The sequence below is a fragment of the Saimiri boliviensis genome, chromosome 1 (assembly GCF_048565385.1).
Source record: "Saimiri boliviensis isolate mSaiBol1 chromosome 1, mSaiBol1.pri, whole genome shotgun sequence".
NCBI lineage: Eukaryota > Metazoa > Chordata > Mammalia > Primates > Cebidae > Saimiri > Saimiri boliviensis.
In genome coordinates, this window is record NC_133449.1 from 164,603,169 (window position 1) to 164,622,551 (window position 19,383).

At 40.6% G+C, this 19,383-nt stretch overlaps 1 protein-coding gene across 2 annotated transcripts in view; it reads right to left on the reverse strand.

Moving 5' to 3' along the window:
* The window catches only part of TRPC7 (transient receptor potential cation channel subfamily C member 7), a 140,869-nt gene that overhangs the window by 37,348 nt on the left and 84,138 nt on the right, over positions 1 to 19,383 (reverse strand). For both annotated transcript variants that reach the window (XM_074390395.1, XM_003933961.4), the window contains exons 5-6: positions 15,635 to 15,851; positions 621 to 854 (exon numbers count right to left, since the gene is read on the reverse strand). In XM_074390395.1, coding sequence (XP_074246496.1) covers positions 621 to 854; positions 15,635 to 15,851 — 451 coding nt within the window. The remainder of the gene's footprint in view (positions 1 to 620; positions 855 to 15,634; positions 15,852 to 19,383) is intronic.

Below are 19,383 nucleotides of genomic sequence, written 5' to 3' on the forward strand. Positions count from 1 at the left end.
AAATGTCTACACAGTTTCTGGCATATAGTAAGTTCTCAATAAACATATGTTATAACTACTATTATTATTCCTAAAGCCTCAATCTACTACTTCAAACTACAAGGCCTTGTAGTTTGCAAGAATTAAGGTATCTCCTAAGAATCTATCTTGCCGCGAAGCAATAACTGGGAAGGCAGATTTTTTTTTGTACAAAGCACAGGGATCCAACATAGAAGGAAAATTCTTCCGTATATACATATCCCTTTAGTGCTCCTGGATGCACATCAGGAACAAGATGTTTCTTAAAAACAAACAAATTACAGAAATCTTCCCAAGGGCCTTTCAGAAACAAACTCATCCTTAACACAGAAAGATTCATTTCTCAAAGTCACTAATTCCACCTTCCATTCAGCTGGCTCCACTTCCGGAACCAGGACTTTTTTTTTCAGGTGGAGAGGGTGCGCTGCACTGACAGTGGAACTGCCAAAGTCGGCCGCGTCACAAATCATGGGCCACATTATTACAAATTACGTTACAAATTCACCAGCCACGGTGAAGCGCCAGGGCCATGACCCGGAAGTGCCAGGGCCAGGTCCCGGAAGTGCTAGAATGGAGCAGCGGAAAGCACGCAGGCGACTCACCGTAGGTGAAGTAGGCTACTTCCGGCGGAAGCGAGACGTTGTGCAGCGTGTCATCCTGCACGTGCTGGTCCACGTACAGCTGTGCCTCGCTGGCCTTCAGGAAGGCCATGAAGCGTGCTGTGAAGGAGGCCACAAAGATGGACAGCATTCCGAAATCTAGCAGGTTCCAAAGGTGCAGCACGTACTCCCGCGGCCCCTCCTCCCAGATTTCCTTGCATTCAGACCAAATCATTCCTGCGGGAGAAGGAGATGGCCAGGCTCATTTTTCGGCTCTCTTGGCATTTGCGACCACCATGAGTTCATGGAGGGAAGCAGAGTATAACTGGAGCTGGGACCATCGATAGCCAGAGGCAGACAGAAACATGTCTTCAAAGACAGATTTAGACTCAGGAGACCCTGAGACTTGGCCCGCACTTACAAACACACCGTCTCTGAAAGTGAGGAGAGAGTTCTCATTCATTGATAGATTTTTGGAGGGAATATAGAAGAAATACAGTTGTAGACACTTAGACACTTTAAGAACTGGGAGGCCTTAAGGAATCAATCTCTCCTAAATCAAATATAGGAAAACTGAGGTCCAGGAATTGTAAAGGGCTTTCTGAAGGTCCCCCCACGTCCTCCAGTTCTACAGAAATGCCCCAAGAACCTAGAACTATGGTTTATTTTGGACATAGAACCCAGTTTTTCTTTAAGTCCCAGATTAGCATGCTTCTGTATTTTTGCATCATGAGCATTAATTTGAGGTTATTAGATTTTTTTTTTCTTTTCTTTTTTTTTTCTTTCTTTTTTTTTGAGATGGGTTCTTGCTCTTGTTACCCAGGCTGCAGTGAAATGGCGTGATCTCAGCTCACTGCAGCCTCTGCCCCCTGGATTCAAGAGATTCTCCTGCCTCAGCTTCTCCAGTAGCTGGGATTACAGTCACACACCACCATGCCCAGTTAATTTTTTGTATTTTTAGGAGAGATGGGGTTTCACTATGTTGGCCAGGCTGGTCTTGAACTCCTTACCTCAGATGATCCACCTGCCTCAGCCTCCCAAAGTGTTGGGATTACAGGCGTGAGCCAGCAGGGTCTTGTCATTAGATTTATGTTTACTCTTTCATAACTTATTGGATTTTAAAGACATGTGTCCTCATTGTTACATATTAAACAATGTAGAAGTATATAAACAAAATGTTACTAGTTCTCCCAGCCTTCCTCTAAGCCAGCAGCCCATTTGGAACCAGGGATGAATTTCATGGAAGATAATTTAACACAGGGCGGGACAGGAGTCGGGGTAAGGGGTGGGATAGTTTCCAGAAGAAACTGGTCCCCCTCAGATAATCAGCCACGAGATTCTCATAGGATGGCAACCTGGATTCCTCACATGCATACTTCACAATAGGGTTCAGGCTCCTATGAGAATGTCATGCCACTGCTGATCTGACATGAGGCGGAGCTCAGGCAGTACTGTTGGCTTGCCCACCACTCAGTTCCTGCTGAGTAGCTCAGCTAACAGGCCACAGACTGGTACCAGTTGGTGGCCCAGGGGTCCCCAACCATGTAAGCCATCTCTGTGAGGTGGCCTGAGCTAATAGTTGATGAGTATCCTTCTAGCCCTGCACTGTCCAATGTCATAGCCACCAGTCACATGTGGATACTGAGCACTTGAAATGTGTCTAGTCCAATTTGAGGGGTGCTGTAATTGTAAGGTGTACACCGGATTCCAAACACTTATTATGAAAAAAGAATGCAAGGCTGGACACCGGTGGCGCATACGTGTAATGCCAGCACTTTGGGAGGCTGAGGTGGGTGGATCATGAGGTCAAGAGATTGAGACCATCCTGGCCAACATGGTGAAACCCCGTCTCTACTAAAAATACAAAAATTAGCTGGGAATGGTGGCATGCACCTGTAGTCCCAGCTATTCAGGAGACTGAGGCAGGTGAATTGCTTGAACCCAGGAGGCAGGGGTTGCAGTGAGCAGAGATGGCACCACTGAACTCCAGCCTGGTGACTGGGTGAGACTTTGTCTTGCAAAAAAAAAAAAAAAAAAAAAAAAAGAATGTAAAGCATCTCATTAATAATTTTTTGCATCAATTACATGTTGCAATGATAATATTTTGGATATGATAGGTTAAGTAAAGTATATTATTGATTGATTTCACCTATTTGTCTTTATAATATGGCTTTTAGAAAATTTAAAATTATCTATATGGCTTAAGGTTGTTGCTTGCACTATATTTCTATTGAATAATGCTGTTCTATACCTTTAGATTTACTGATTACTAAATAATCACTAATACTATTTAAATTATTTTAAGTTACAGGCATAGGTTGTTTTATTTCACTTTGCTTTATTACGCTTCACAGATACTGTGAAGTATTTTTTCAAATTAAAGTTTTGAGTTTGTGGCAACCTTGTGCTGAGAAAGTCTGTTGGTGCCATTTTTCCAATAACGTGTTCACTTTGTGTCTCTATGTCACATTTTGGTAATTCTCACATTATTTCAAACCTTTTCTTTATTCTATTCATTATGGTGATCTGTGATCACTGATCTTTGATGTTATTATTGTAACTGTTTGGAGATATCATGAAACACTCCCATATAAGACGGTGAACTTAATCAATAAACATTTTGTGCGTTCTGATTGCTTCACTGACCTGCTATTTCCCTGTCTGTCCCCCTCCCCTAAGGCCTCCCTATTCCCAGTATTTTAACAGTATTAGTATTAGGCCAATTAATAATCCTACAATGGTTTCTAAGCTTTTAAATGAAAGGAAGAGTTGCACATTTCTCACTTTAAATCAAAAGCTAGAAATGATTAAGGTGAGGAAGATGTGTCAAAAGCTGAGATATGCCAAAAGCTAGGCCTCTTGTGCCAAACAGCTAAGTTCTGAATGCAAAGAACAAGTTACTGAAGGAAACTAAAAGTACTACTCCAATGAACTCACAAGTGATTGATTAAACCAGCTACGGTGTTCCCTTAAGCCAATGCCTAAACCAGAGGAAAACCCTCACTCTCTTTAATTCTGTGAAGTGTGAGAAAGGTGAGGAAGCTGCCACAGAAAGGTTTGAAGCTAGCAGAGGCTGGTTTATAAGGTTTAAGGAAAGAAGCCATTTCCATAACATAAAAGTACAAGATGAAGCACCAAGTGCCAATGTAGAAGCTGCAACAAGTTACCAGAGGATCTAGCTAAGATAATTGATAACAGTGGCTACAGTACCACAGATTTTTAAATGTAGATTAAACAGCTTTATCTTGAAAGAAGATGCCATTTAGAACTTTCAGAGCTATAGAGTAGACATCAGTGCCTGGTTTCAAGGCTTCAGTGGACAGGCTGACCCTCATGCTAGGGGTTAATGTAGCTGGTAACTTTAAGTTGAAGCCAATGTTCACGTACCATTCCAAAAATCCTAGTGCTCTTAAGAATGATGCTAAATCTTCTCTCTCTCTCTGTCTTTTTTTTTTTTTTTTTTTTTTTTTGAGATGGAGTCTCGCTTTGTTGCCAAAGTCTCACATCTGTTTACAGCATGGTTTGTTTACTGGAGTGCAGTGGCCTGATCTTGGTTCCCCACAACCTCCGCCACTGAGGTTCAAGTGATTCTCCTGACTCAGCCTCCTGAGTAGCTGGGACTGCTGGCACATGCCACCATGCCCAGCTAATGCTTGTATTTTTAGTAGAGACAGGGTTTCACCATATTGGCCAAGATGGTCTTGATCTCTTGACCTCGTGATCCACCCGCCTCAGCCTCCCAAAGTGCTGGGATTACAGGCATGAGCCACCACATGTGGCCCAAATCTACTCTTCTTGTGCTCTGTAAATGAAACAAAAAAGCCTGGATGACAGCATATCTGTTTACAGCATGGTTTATTGAATATTTTAAGCCCACTGTTGAGACTTACTGCTCAGAAAAAAATATATTTCTTTCACAATATTACTGCTCATGGACAATGCACGTGGTCACCCAAGAACTCTGATTGAGATGTATAGGAGATTAGCATTGCTCTCATGCCTGTTAATATAGTATCCATTCTGCAGCCCATGGATCAAGAAGTAATTTTGATTTTCATGTTTTATTTAAAAAATACATTTCATAAGGTCATAGCTGCCATAAATAATTATTTTTCTGAAGGACCTGGACAAAGTAAATTGAAAACCTACTGGAAAGGATTTATTATTCTAGATGCCATTAAGAACATTAGGGAGTCATGAGAGGAGGTCAGAATATCAGCATTAAGTGGAAGAAGTTGATTTCAACCTTCATGGATTACTTTGAGTGTTCAAGACTTGAGCAGAGAAAGTTACCACAGATGTGATGGAAATAAGAGAATGAGAACTAGGAGCAGAGCCTGAGATGTGACTAAATTCCTGCAATTTCAGGAGAAAACTTCATTCTTATGGATGAGCAAAGAAAATGGTTTCTTCAGAGTCAAATGGTGAAGATGCTGTCAACATTGTTAAAATGACGACAAAGGATTTAGAATATTCTGTAAACTTAGTTTACAAAGCAGCAGCAAAGTTTGAGGGAATTGAGTTTAGTTTTGAAAGAAGTTCTACTTTGGGTCAAATGCTATGAAACTGAATTGCAAGCTACAGGGAGATCTTTAGTGAAAGGAATAGTTAATTGATGCAGCAAACTTCATTGTCTTATTTTAAGAAATTGCCACGGCCACTTTAACCTTCAACACCCACCACTTTGATCAGTCAGTGGCAATCAACATTGATTCAAGACCCTCCACCAGCCTTGTTGAAGACTCAGATGACTATTAGCATTTTTTAGCAGTAGACTAATTTTAAAATTATGGGATGCACATTTTTAAAGACATGATGCTGTTGCTTAATAGACCACAGTATAGTCTAAATGTAACTTTTCTGTGCCCTGGGACTTTCTTTATTGTGATACTTGTTTTGTTGTGGTCTGGAACTGAACCTGCAGTATCTTTGAGGTATGCCTGTATTAAAACATAACTATTAAGTTTCAATTTGAGGATCTACTATGTGCTAGGCACTGCCATATGTATGTGTGTATTATCTTAAATCTTTGCAACAACTGTGAAGTACATTCTGTTACTAACCTATTTTTACAGCTGATGAAACAGCAGCACAGATGGTTGCAATGTGCCTTGTAGAAAGCAGGAGATCTGGAATTTGAACCCAGTAGGTCTGCCCCTAGAGTTCATGTTCTTGACCGCTGTACTCGTCTGGCTCTCCAGGAAATAAAATTAGGTTCAAATCAGTTAACGTATATAAAAGACTCTTGAACATTTTATGTCACTAGAGTCTTATAGCTTCTCAGACCTGGGACAGCTTTGATGTGGAACCGTGCTACACTTAACCTGCATACTTAGAGGGATTCATGTGATAAAAGAATCACCAGCTGGTTGGTGAGTGAAACAATTCCAGCTCAGTGACCACACACTTCCTAGAGGCTAACACCAATAGCCTCTCTTGGCAGTTCCTTGATTGTATTCATCAGACATGATGGCCTGCTTTTCTTCCTGCCCCTCCCATTGTTCCCCCTTAGCTTTCTTTGCTGCCTTTCTAACTCTGCGCAGTCCTTAAAGGCTGAAGCTTTCCAAGTTTGTGGCCATTCCCGTTCTTTCCTGTGACCTCAGTGAGGTTAAGTTCATCTAGCCCTGAAACTTTGTCCTTCATTTCCTTGCATATGTCTCACAGATGAATATCTTCCTATTTTTCCTTAAGAACTTCAAGCTGAATTCCCGTGATAGACAGAGACTGCTATTAGTGGGTTAGTGGATGTCTTGCCAGTACCAATATTACACTCTCTAGCTGGCATCCCCATCCCTCCCACTCTCACTGTGTCATACCCTTACCCAGTATTCCCACTCTTGCACCCCCGACTCTTCTGGCTGTCACCGGGGATCACTGCAGTTCTGCAGATCCTCCTCTGGTGGATGTCAGATCCATCTTGCTCTTTTAGTCTTCAACTCTATTCTCTTGAAAAGTATGGGTCATATCATGGTCACTTCTCTCTTCAGATACCTGTGGTATTCCTCATAATACCAAGATAAAGTCCAGACTCCAAAGCTAGGCGATCATACCTTCTTATGATATCCCACGATTTTCATACACCCTATACTCTAGCAAAGCAGGCCCACCTGACAGTCTTCCAGCAGTTCCATGCCAACCATTCGCTTGTGTTTCCTCCTTTCTTTCCCCGGACCTTAACCCGAGCACACTCACAGATGCCTACATAATACAGTGATCTTTAAAGGTCCAGCTGCTGAAAAAGCCTGGAGTCATAGACGATGCTGGGAGCAGACAGTAATGGGGACTCTGCCCTGGTCAGAGCCTGGCTAACTTGGTCACAGGCCTGCATCTGGGCACATTTGAGTGATGAGCTGATCACCTTCACTTGTGTGGGACTATGGCCAGGGACTATTTTAATCAGAAAATTTCCCTTTCTGTTGAAAATGGCCCATCAAATTAAAGGATTTGAAATGTTTTTCTAAGGAGAAAAGTAATTTGAGAGCAGCTGTTTGGAGAAGAATCATGGCATTGTTTAATGAAGATTTGCATGTTTGTATCCACTTGGAATCCCCACAATAGGAAATATTTAAAAAACGTTGCAGGTATGTTTACCCTGCAGTGGCAGGGCAGAAACACTCCCTGCCTCTGCTTCCTTTTTTTTTTTTTTTTTTTTTTTTTTTGTTGAGAAAGCTATGTCTCAGGTATACCCTATCAAATTTTTTTGTGATAAGTCAGTGAAGTAATTTCTTAACACTGAAATGTGCTTTTCTCTGTGACTATGCAACAGGTTTTTTTTTTTTGAGATGGAGTTTGGCTCTTGTCAGGCTGGAGTGTGGAGTGTAATGACGCGATCTCGGCTCACCGCAACCTCTGCCTCCTGGGTTCAGGCAATTCTCCTGCCTCAGCCTCCTGAGTAGCTGGGATTACAGGCACGCGCCACCATGCCCAGCTAATTTTTTGTATTTTTAGTAGAGATGGGGTTTCACCATGTTGACCAGAATGGTCTCGATCTCTTGACCTCATGATCAACGAATTTTAAAAATCAGTTTTTTAATGGGTATAAGAATAGTGTTTGTTGCTTTACTCTACCCCCAAATTAAAATTCTCAGTGTCTGAGTGGAACTGCTTTTAGCATGGCACTAGGAGAGTCACAGGCTGTAACTTAGGAGTGACTGGCTTTAATCCAGGAAGCCCTGGCTTCAAGTTCTAGATTGGCCACTAATCGGCAGTATGATTTTGGCTAAGTCCCTTGATTTGCTGTGGCTTTTAGATTCTTTATTTGTGAAATGAATGAATTTGGGGTTTGGAGGTAACTTCAAGTACTAAAAGCTCTATGAATCTGAAATGCAAATTATTTTCAGAAAACTAACTTTTCTGACCCATATAGTAGCTTCTCACTGGGCACTGTGAATCACTTCCTCCATGGTCAAATGCCTGCATGAGTCTTCTTAGATTTAAATATTAACTCACCCAGAAGAATTTAAATTATTCCAGGGCCAGAAGTAAAAGTAACACAGGCCCAAGGGTCTGAGCAGCAGGAATGCTTAATGAAAAAGGAAATGTGTGAAATTAAGTATTTTAGTGAGTGAAATTAGGCCCCGTGCCTCCGCAGTGCCAAGGATAGTTCAGCATTTTATATCCAAGCCGAGCCCCGTGGTCTTTTGCCTTCAGCATGTTAATCAGAGGAGTGTTTAGAGCCCAGGGCTCAAGGGGTAAGGCTGTGGCCTACACTTGAGCCTCCTTCAGGCAAAATACTCAGGGATGCCTGGAGCCTAGAGAACGAGGTCACTAATAATTAAGGAGGGTGCCTGGCAGCTGAACAGGCTGGGAAGTGCCAGGGAGCCTCAAGGGAAATGAGTAGCTTCTTATAGAAAGGTTCTGAGTAATGTCTTGCAGGCTATGGAGATGGAGCTTGTCAGCTAAAAGGCAGTTAAGTCCTGCCCCTGCCTCAGATGGCGTTCAGAAGGGCTCCCCCTTCAAAGTCCTGTGAGACTTAAGTATGCACACTCTTTAAATGGTCCTGGCCCCCAGGGGCTACTGTCCCAGGGCATTGCATCTGCCTCCCTGTTCTCTCAGGACAACTTCTTACCATTGGTCCCCAGTTTGAGTGTTCTCTGAACTCACAGTGCGGAGAGTATGCCTAGTAGCTCTGAACCCACAGGCCCTAACATCCAAACGCTATCTCAATAGGAGGTCTTTTGCAACAAATGTGGGTCTCAGACACATGTAGGGTTCATTTGTTTTCCAGGCAAGAGGATGATATTAATGGATTCAAAAATTTCCTAACAAAGCACCTCTTCTTCTTCCTCCTCTTTTTTCTAATTATGGTAGCCTCCAATTATTGAACACCTTCCAGGTGCCAGGCCCTTTGTAAGCACTTAATAAATGCTAAGACTTCATAATAGTCTGATAGATAGCTCCTATAATTATCCTCACTTTACAGATAAAGAAACTCACCTACAGAGGTGGCAAGTAAGTTGTCCAAAGCCACACAGGCAGCCCAGGAGCCTTGTGCTGTCTCCTGCCATGCCCTCCACTGGGAACAAGCTTCCTCTCACTGGCTAGGACTCATTTACCCAGGTAACTAACAGACATTGTTGAGCTCCTCCTTTGTGCCAGCCACCATTCAGAGAGGCAAAACCACCAAAGAGAAAGGGACACACTCCCAAGCTCTTCTCCTATCTAGTATTTTAAATGTATTTTACTACCATGCCGGGCATTTACTCCTAGAGAAATCACTTGCTGACCTCCAAGCCTCTGACGGCTTTCTGGGAACTACCAGCATGATGACACAATCCTCAGCTGAGCAACTCTAGTGCTGTAATCTCCAGTCAAAAAATGTATAAGCTTGTTATTCTTGCAGCTACCCTGGAATCACTGCTTAAAACACAAGCGACAAAGACAGGTTCCTATGGTAGGTGTATGTTAGAGATTCTCCAGGCTGGAAGGAATGCTGGTCACTGGTTCAGTGAGTCTTCTCCTCATCTGATGGGTCTCCAGGATATACATGCCTGCCAGCAAATTCATCCCTCCTTCCACAGCCTTGCCCCTCCCTTGGCTTCCTTGATATTATGTTCTCCTGGGTTTTATTTGTGTCTCTGGCTATGTCTTAGTCTCCTTGTGGCTTTTACTTTCTCTGCCCATACCTTAAATATCCTGGAAAAACAATCTAGAATTTTCTCATAATTCTGCTGATAACTGGGCAACATATGTGGAGGAAAGGAAGACTATTTCTAATTGGTTTGGCCTTCCTATAGAACTGTAAATCAGCAGACGAACAACCTACATGCCCCATAGGATGAGGGGACTGGGAAGTAAGTTATTGTCAACACGAGTGGTCATTGAAAGAGGTGATTGGGAAAACCAGATGGCCATGTGGAGAGAAGGCTACAGGTAAACAGAAGATGAAAGGAGTCAGCTCTAAATCTGTGAGTACAGAAATATCAGTATTAATTGAGACAGGAGGAAACAAAGTAGAGCATACAGCATTGTCAGAGGCATTAATGCTTATGTGGAAAAGAGGGACTCGGAGGACAGGAAGGGTGGGAGGGCTTGCAATTTGAAACAGCTTGGGTTGAAAGGCCTCACTTTGAGTAAAGATCTGAGGCGGTGAGGGAGTGAGCCATCCAGATTCTGCAGGAAGAGCTCTCCAGGCAGAGGAGACAGCCAGACCAAGGGTTCTGAGGCAGAAGCAGCGCAAGGCAGGGAGACCAGGGGGCTGAAACAGAGTGAGTGAGGTGGAAAGCAGGGAAAGAGGAGGTCATAGAGATGGGGTGGAGAGGTGAGAGCATCACAGGCCATTATAATAACACTGGCTGCCATTCTGAGGGGAATGGGAAGCCACTGGAGTCTAGATGCAAAGAATGAGAAGACTCAATTAGATTTTAAGTAGAGCACTCTAACTCCTGTGTTGAGAACAGACTGAGTCATGGGGTGGGAAGGGCAGCAGCAAGGAGACCTGGACAAGGTCATTCAGCCCTTTGTAGCCAAACTTTCCATTCCTGAAAGTACTTTGGAGTTGTTTGGGTCCTGAGGTTCTGTTTAACTCCAGAGTTGCTTCTGATAAAGAGGGAGTAATGGTTTGGGTATCTTTACAGTCAGTCTGTTCAAAGTATTTCCTTTATGAGTGCGATATATCATGGAAGAAAAAATACTGTGCTGTTGTGTTTCTAGCTGATACAAGGCCTGCCTGGCAGTGCCTAGGAGCAGAATTGCAAGTCTTCATCAGCAGGGGCCTGATAATACCTCATATGTCTCCACATCTGAGCAGAGATCACATGCTGGGTCTCGGGGTGCACCAGCACAAAGACCCTTCTTATAAACACAGTGCTCAAATCTGCCTGTCAGGTTATTATTATTTTTATAATAATTAAAGAGCTCCAGACAGTACTTAGAACAAGATAACTTAATTCTACTTATAGCTTCTTCCCTAGTACCTGACACAGTGCCTGATATAATATAGTGTGTGTGTGTGTGTTTGTGTGTATGTGTGTGTGTAGCTTAATAACTAAAACATATTTATTGAGTAAAAATTGAGAAAATAGAAAATATCAGAAAATAACTTGTGAATGCTCTCACTACTGCATCTCCCAATCCACCTGCACTGTGCTCTGAACTCCAACTTTAAGGTCAAGTCTACTTCCACACTAAATCCCATTCCCTGTTGCCTACTCAGGGACTTTGCTTCCAAAGCTGATGGTCAGACACCCAGCCTCATGTTACTTGACCCATCAGCAGCATTCAACATTGTCATCACTTTCTGGTTCTTGCCACAGATCCTTTGGCATCCGGGCCAGCACTCTCTCGGTTCTTCTCTTACTTTAGCCTTCTTTGCTGGATACTTCTCATCTTCCCATGCTTTAAACACTGTTGTGCTCTGGGGCTTGGTCTTTAATTCTCTGCCCACATTCATAGTTTCATGATGTTACATAACTTACATGTACTGATATGTCCAAATATATGTTTTCAGCCCCAATATCTCCTCTGAACTTCAGGCATGTATATTCAGTTGCTACTTGGCATTTCCGTATGAATGTCTAAATATGCGTCTCAACGAAAGTCTTGGTTTTCATCTCTGTTCCCTCTGCAAACTGCTCCCTGTTGGGTCTTTTCTGTCTTAGTAAGTGGCTTTCTAATATGCCATTGCTTGAACTAAACATCTGGAATTGTTCTTGACTGCTTTCTTTCTATCACATCCCATATACAATCCAATTGTAAGCATTATTGATTTTACCTTCAAAATGTAATCACAATCTGCCACCTCCTCAAATCAGCCATTTCCTGTCTGAATTATTGCAGTGACTTCCTAATCGGTCTCCTGGCTGTTGCTCTTATCCCATAATTATCTGTTCTCTACATAGCCATCAGTGATCCTTTAAAAACTGAGGTCATATGATGTCACTTTTGTGCTGAAAAGGCTACCTCCTCTAACTTCATCTCTGCTGCTCTCATCCTCATTCATCTGCATCAGCCACACTAGTCTCTTTGCTGTTCCTTGAACACTTCCAGCTTGCTCCTGAATCCAGGCTTTAACACATACTATTCCTTTTGCCTGGAATGCTTTTCACCTTATCAGAGTAGAGGGATAAGAGGGCATGTGCTGACCTGCTCAACTACCCTGATAAGGTGAAATTTGAACAGTGATTTGAAGGAAGAGTGAAGGAAAGAAGAAGTCATGTGGATATATATTCAACTTACCTCTCTCAGTGAAAGAAATTTGGTTATTGGCTGGATATTTGAAGATACTAAGAAATTATTAATTTCCTTTTAGGCTTGATAATGATTTTTCTGGTTCTCTTTTAGAAAAAGTATTCTGAGTTCTGTTATTAGCCAGGATGGAGTAACAAACAACAAATACAACAAAAACAAGCAGAACTATTTTTAGGCATTGGAAATAGGCAGCACTGAACTGTGATCCCTAAATAAAGGGAAACAGGTGAGACAAACCATATGACCACAAAGGCTTGCTTTCTGGAGGCACATTACAGTCTGTAGTACATGGAGAGGGATCTCAGAAGCATAGCAGGCAGTCTCACTGAGTTGAAGAGACAGAATGGGGTTTTGGAAGGCTGAGGTGGGGCAGAGCTCCAGAGAGAAGGGTACTATGCAAAAACAAGCAAGCAAAGAAACAAACAAACCAAAAATAAATAAACAAAAGATACCAGAAATTTAAATAGGGGTTCTTCTGAATGTTTGCTGAATACTAAGTCATGAATTCATAGAGTAAAACTCCACAAACAACTGCCAAGGAGCTGTAAGCCAAACAGTTTCCAGAGCTAGAATGGGAGATTACTTGAGCTCTGATCATCCAGAGTTGACACTCCTTGTTGAATACCCAGGGCATTTAGTAGAGACCCCTGAAGTGTTTCTTTACAGTACAAAGATAAACAGTCTTTACAGTAAGGCTTCTAAAGATCTACTATGAGAAAGCTTTACATGGATCAAACTGGTCTGCAAGTGACATAACAGCTTGTCAGAATAATGCCAAAAATTTAAGGAAGACAAAATCCAGATGCTCTCAACCATAACATGCAGAGTGCCCATCATTCAACCCAAAATTACCAAGCATTTCAAGATGCAGGAAAAGGCCATCCATAATTAGGAGCAAGATTAGTCAATAGAAATCAACCCAGGAATGACAGAGTTAGGAGTCAAGATTTCAAAACAGTTACTGTAAGTATGTTCAAGGATTTAAAAGAAAATACAAATATGATGAGGAAGGAAATGGGAGATATAAAAGAGAGCTAAACAGGATTTTAGTAATTGAAAAAAATATATATCTGAGATGAAAAACTCACTGATTGGGATTAAAATCACAAAAACCACAGGAAAAAAATATCAGCGACCATGAAGCACAGAAAGAAAAAAAGATTGCTAAAAGGAAAAAGAGACATTACATTGCAGTGATATAAACAACAATGTTAACAGATGAAATTTATGATAACTGGAGTTTGTTTCAAAATAATTCAAGGTTAGGGAGAAGGGAAGTGGGAGAAGTATAGATGGAACAAAGATTGGCCATAAATTGTTTATCACTGAAGATGAGAGATAGGTCCATGGAGTTCATTATGCTCTTCTCTTGATTTTTTTGCATTTCATTAAAATTATTTGTAACAAAAAAATTGAAAACATTCTCTAGGTAAGAAAAAGTAATTACAGTTTTTCTTCTGGAAAGAGGCCAGTGAGAAATAAGTCCTTCCCTACGCTTCTGATATAACAGTCTTGAATTATGCTCTGAGGATCAGAAGCAGGGACTAAGCTATACAAGTTGGAAATCCTATTAGCTAGAGACACATCCCTTTTATTGGAATAATGCTCTGACACCCAGGAAGAGAAATATGAGGACTCAGGAGGAAGTCATTGTGCAAGAGGTTCCTCTAACAGTCACCACATCTCTTCAAGGCAAAGTGTGGTTGCATTACCAGAGTCTTCTACCTGGGGTCCAGGTGGGAAAATAGGGTGAGTAGGTGCTTGGTGCTATAAATACTTTAAATTTTATTCATAAACCCAACATGTGAGATTTTTTCTAAGCGCCTAGTGTTGAAGTGCTCAATTTAGTTAAACAATGGGGTGTTTACTAGGGAGAACTGAGATAGATTCTGAATTGTGAAGGTAAGGCCACAGAACTCACTCTGTAACAGACTTTAATATCCCTTCCCAACCTTAGTGCCAGTGACTTCACTAAATGAGCCTTTGGTCATAGGGTTGCTGGTTTTATAAAGTCCCTGAGAAGGCTGGTGGGCTGTCCTTCCTCTGCCCTTTGGATGAAATCATTTGTCTCATCTTCTTCCGCTTATTTAGAGACCCAACTTACAGACCATTTTTCCAGTTGGTCTCAGTGTGGGCATCCATAGGATGGTCTCTAGTGGTTCTACTCTTGTAGCACTCTTGGGCTCTATTATTTAATTAGCATAGGCCATACATTAGGTTATCCTTTCAAGTATTGGTTCTATTGTGATTTTGTTGATTGATGGCACAGGCTCTTTGACCCTGAATACATTTTGACTCATTGTTTGTGAATATAAACAATGAAAATTATACCAATATTAAATTTTTGTCCAGAAAGCAAAATCTGAGGTGAATACCATTAAGCCAACTGAATTACTTGGTCAAATCTTGATACTGCATTAATTGTTTGTCTTTTTAATCTTCCATTTTACTTAAAATATTCCAATCAAATTCACATATTTTTGATGTAACTCTTAAAATTTATTGATAAGGTTTATATACAGGATCCCTGATTTTGGTTTTTGCAATTTGTAATTTTTTCCTACTCAGACTGATTTTTTTTTAAACCAACCAATTTTGCAGTTTTCAGAGTTAGAAAAATCAATAACACATTTTGCCACATTCAATTTTAGCCACTGCCAGTTTTATTTTATTTTGCTTATTCCTTCTAGTAATGGTTCTCATAAATTGGGTAAAAGACAGCCCTTCTTAGTTAATCAATGAGGAAATTGGAAACAATTTCCTTGGCAGCTTCAGTGGCAGACCTTGGCAGCACAAAATATCTCTACAAGAGAAATTTCATAGCCTTTTAGTACACTCATTTATACAAATAATAAGAAAATGTTACTCTCCAAAATTTTTAAATGTATATTTATTATCACAATTCTATATACCAGTATCCAGTGACAACAGAAATACCTTTTAAGCTGTGCAATTTTATGCCCTTTTTAAGAATCTGAACTTATTTTCTTAAGCCTTCTGGTGGACTATATGTAAATGATCAAAATAGTATGTTTCCTCATGAGACTACTTTCAATACATGTATAATGAATGTTAAATACATGTACTTAAAAAATTTCACCCCCCTCCACCCACCGCCTCAAACGTTTCCTTTTAAAATTAAAATTTGTATTACAGGTCTGTGTATCTTAAATACAGAAATTGACTCTGACTTTCTTTTTGGTCATCCACTCACCATTTTGTCTGCCAAGAGTACACTGAGGAGGAGAGGGAGAAGTCCAGAAATCAGAGTTTAATAACGTCCTACTATAATTAGTGAGGAGAGAATAAAAATAGAGTGACTTACTTACCTAAGACCCATTTCATAATGAGCATTTCTGTCCAGGAGAACTGTGTGGTTTTCACTCTGAAGATTTGTTTCGGGTAGTCTGTGAAGGTTTCATTTGGCAGGGTTTTAACACCTTCGAATCGGTCAGATGCATTCACAACTAATAGTCCCAAGAAGATGGTAAAAGAAACTGCATGAGCTACAAACTTCATAAAAGGGCTCCTCAGGGTTCGTCCTAGCTGGAAAGAAAACGTGTGCAAGACATGTTAAAGTGGTTCTAGGTGGATGCAGTTCTCTCTTTAAAGCATTGTTTCATCAGCGTTTAACCAGAGAATCCTTCATTTTGGACAGAAACTGCTAACTGAACCCAGACAATATTTTTTCTTGAACTTTTATGTGATTTTTGCAATTTTTAATTTTATCCTACTAAGACTGATTTTTTTTTGTTTTGTTTTTAACCGACCGATTTTGCAGTTTTCAGTTTATGTGAGATGCTGTTTGACCAAACTTATTTGGTCCATATTTTCCTGTTTAGAAGGCTTAGTGGGAGGGGCTAAGAGAAACTGACAGAAGACATCTGACATAATCATCATGTTACATCTGATTGCGCTGATACCTCCAACTGAACGGATATGAAGGAATAGCGTCTGCATAAAGTTCACAATTTAAAAAAAAATACACTTTGAGTATGCTCAATTTTCATTTTATCTACTTACTTGGGTTTCATTCTTATATTATTTGTTCTCAACCTTTCTTGTATGTTGATACATTTATTTAAAGCTATAAATTTCTCACTAGGTACTGCCTTAGCTGCCTTTTCCTAAATTTTCATTGACATTCAGTTTAAATATTTTATAAATCAGGTTTTGATTTCATTTTTAACTCAAGGATTATTTAGTTTCCAGACACAGAGGACTTTTTTTCTCCCTGCTTTAAAAAATTTAAATTTTATTGCAGCATCTTTACAGAACATAGTTTCTATGATTGTATTCTAAAGTTCATTGAAGTTTTCCTTTTGGCCTAGTGCCTGAAATGTCACAAGCTGGAAATGGTCCAAAAGATGCCCTATTAGGGAGCAAATACTAGTCACATCTTCTCTGTCTCATGGCATCCCATCCAAAGGCCACTTGGATCTTTGAGATTGAATTGCGGGCTGCACATTGAGTCCTTGCTACCCTCCTGTTAATGAACTTAGTTGGGATTCTTCTCAGCACATTGCCCTCATCTAAGCACCAACCCCTACCCCTCAACCAGGTATGATAAAAAGACAAGAGCAAAGAGGAACATCTTTTCTGAAGCTCTGTTCCTTTTCCAAGGTAGATATTAAATTACAACCAGTGACCAGATATTAAATTACAACCACTGACATTCACATTCTGCCTCATTCAGGAGTCCTAGAGTAAAATGTTACCTAAGAGATAGACTATTGGTGCAACAGAAGATCAATTACAGGGACTTCTCTAAGTAGAATTTTCCTGATTGTGACTATGTTCAACATAACATTTATAAATCAGATGGCTTGATAATGTTTTTTTAATGTGCTTCTGTATGTTAACCATCCACTTTAATTATTGTAGTTATTAGCATAACATTATTATGATTCTGATGCTTTAGAATCAATTTATTGAAATAAAGTATTAGTTTTTATCTTTTAAAAAATATAGATTAAAAAAATGCAAATATTGGGAATACCTGCTTGTGTTAGAATTCATCTGCATGTTATCATATGACACTAGGAATAACCTCAGAAATGTAAAGAGATGTTTATTTGACAGTAGGCCCACACATACTTTACAATAACATTTCTGTATAATGTTTAAGGACTATAGATTATTTTTGGCAATATACAGATGTGCTAATTTTAGAATGCAGAGATTAAATGTAAGGACAAATAAAACATGTTATATAAATTCAGTAAAAAACTGCATTAAACCATGTCTCTTTTTGATTTATATGATGTTAAATAGCTACTTTGAAGTTTTTGACTTTTAACAAATGGTGTTAGCATCTTGGAGTCCCATTTCTCAACCAGGACCTTGGGATGTTTTGGTGCATCCAGGAGACAGCCTTAGGTAGCCATCACATGGTTTCTTGTCACTGTGTCCTGACTGAGCTGGTGATGAGCGGTGAGGGGAGATGGAGAATGACTGCAGGGAGGAAAGCAGAGTGTGAGGAGAGGGGAGACTGAAGAGACAGCAAGGGATACCGGGTCTTGTGCATCCCAGCAAGGTTTCAAGAATGTCAGAAAAAGCTGGGGAACTCTGAGAGAAACACAAATCTTAAGGGGGTCCATTACCCCATCCTTTATCTGTGGGCTTTATCTAATATCTTCAGTGACCATCTGGATGAGGATATGGGGTACACCTCTCCATCTTCTCACCCAGGTGAGGCACTTGATTGCTGGAATTTGTATGTAGCTGCACCTAAGCTGGCTTTGGGTTTCCCCAGAAGACCTGGTTTAAGGAATTTAATATTCTGTTTGTTACCTCCTTCAAACTGTTATCTTTTAGAAGAAGATGAATCTGCAAAAATTATTCTGTTTACTATAAACCATAATAAAAAGTCCTGATAATGCCTTTTGGTGATTTCATGGAAAGTTACCCTGGGCTCAGTTCCCACTTGATCTAGGTCATAGCGAGGAAAAGTGAGGTTAGGAATTGATGTTCTTTTCCTATACTTCTGGGTTTGAATGCATCTTTTTATCTGGTAAAACTTTGATAAAGGTCAAATGAGATCCAGTCATTTCAATGTTTTTTCTTTTTCTTTATTTGTAAAATTCCCTATTTGACTCACACAGATAATTTTTGAAGTAAATTACCTTTGGGGAAAATTTTCTCCGTTTGCAAGGCCATCAGATGAGCCAAAAGAGAGGCGAAAAGTCAATCAATATATGCCAGCAGCTCTTAGCTGCAGAATCATTAAACCTGGGTCAGGTACCAGCTTTAGGTGTAAAAAGAGATGAAGATGTGGGCCTTAGCCCACTGTGCCTGGAGTGTAGAACTGAGGAGCCCCAAAATGTGGGCTGAAGCAACTTAGTCCTTACTAGGACGTTATGAGCCGAGAACATGCCAGGGAATAGAAGTTTGTACAATTGAAGTCTCTGGCTCACCCCAGGCTTCCTGGCCAGTGTTCTTTGGCTCTGAGAAATATGTGAATGTCAAAGCAACTGAATAGTGCTCCTGAATTGGCTCCAAACAATTTGCATTCATGGACCCTTGGGATGGGCACCTGCGTTTACTAGTCAGCACCAACTCTGTGTTTTATGCCAGTGGGCTCTTAACCCTCACAAGTGTAAGCACCTACATGGGACCTGGCTATGTGAGTCCCACATCCCAACAATGTAGGCCTGTGGCTGTGATTGTGGTAGATCACTCAAGAGAATATGTCCAGCATCTTCCTTGTCTTTTGTGACAGAGTCTCTTTCACCAAATGCCACCCTCACTTTCCACTGGGTGCCATGATCTTAAGCAAAGACCTGGTTTACAAGTTAGAAACCGAGCAAAGGCAAACTTGGATGAATCATTTCCAAAAGAAACATGTACAACTTTGAGCTTGGGTGATTCTCAAATGTTAATGAAGTCCTGGTTAAGTTAGAGGTTGATTCCTCAAAATGCTTTCCACAAAACTCATATTCAAAATGTCTAACTTAGGGCTCAGGAATTTTCCCATTTATGATGGGGTGGGATAGGGGTGGTGTACTGGGTGCCTCTAATCAGTGTTCTCATGTTACAATGTGAATCTTCACATTTCTCCGCACATTACAATGTGAAT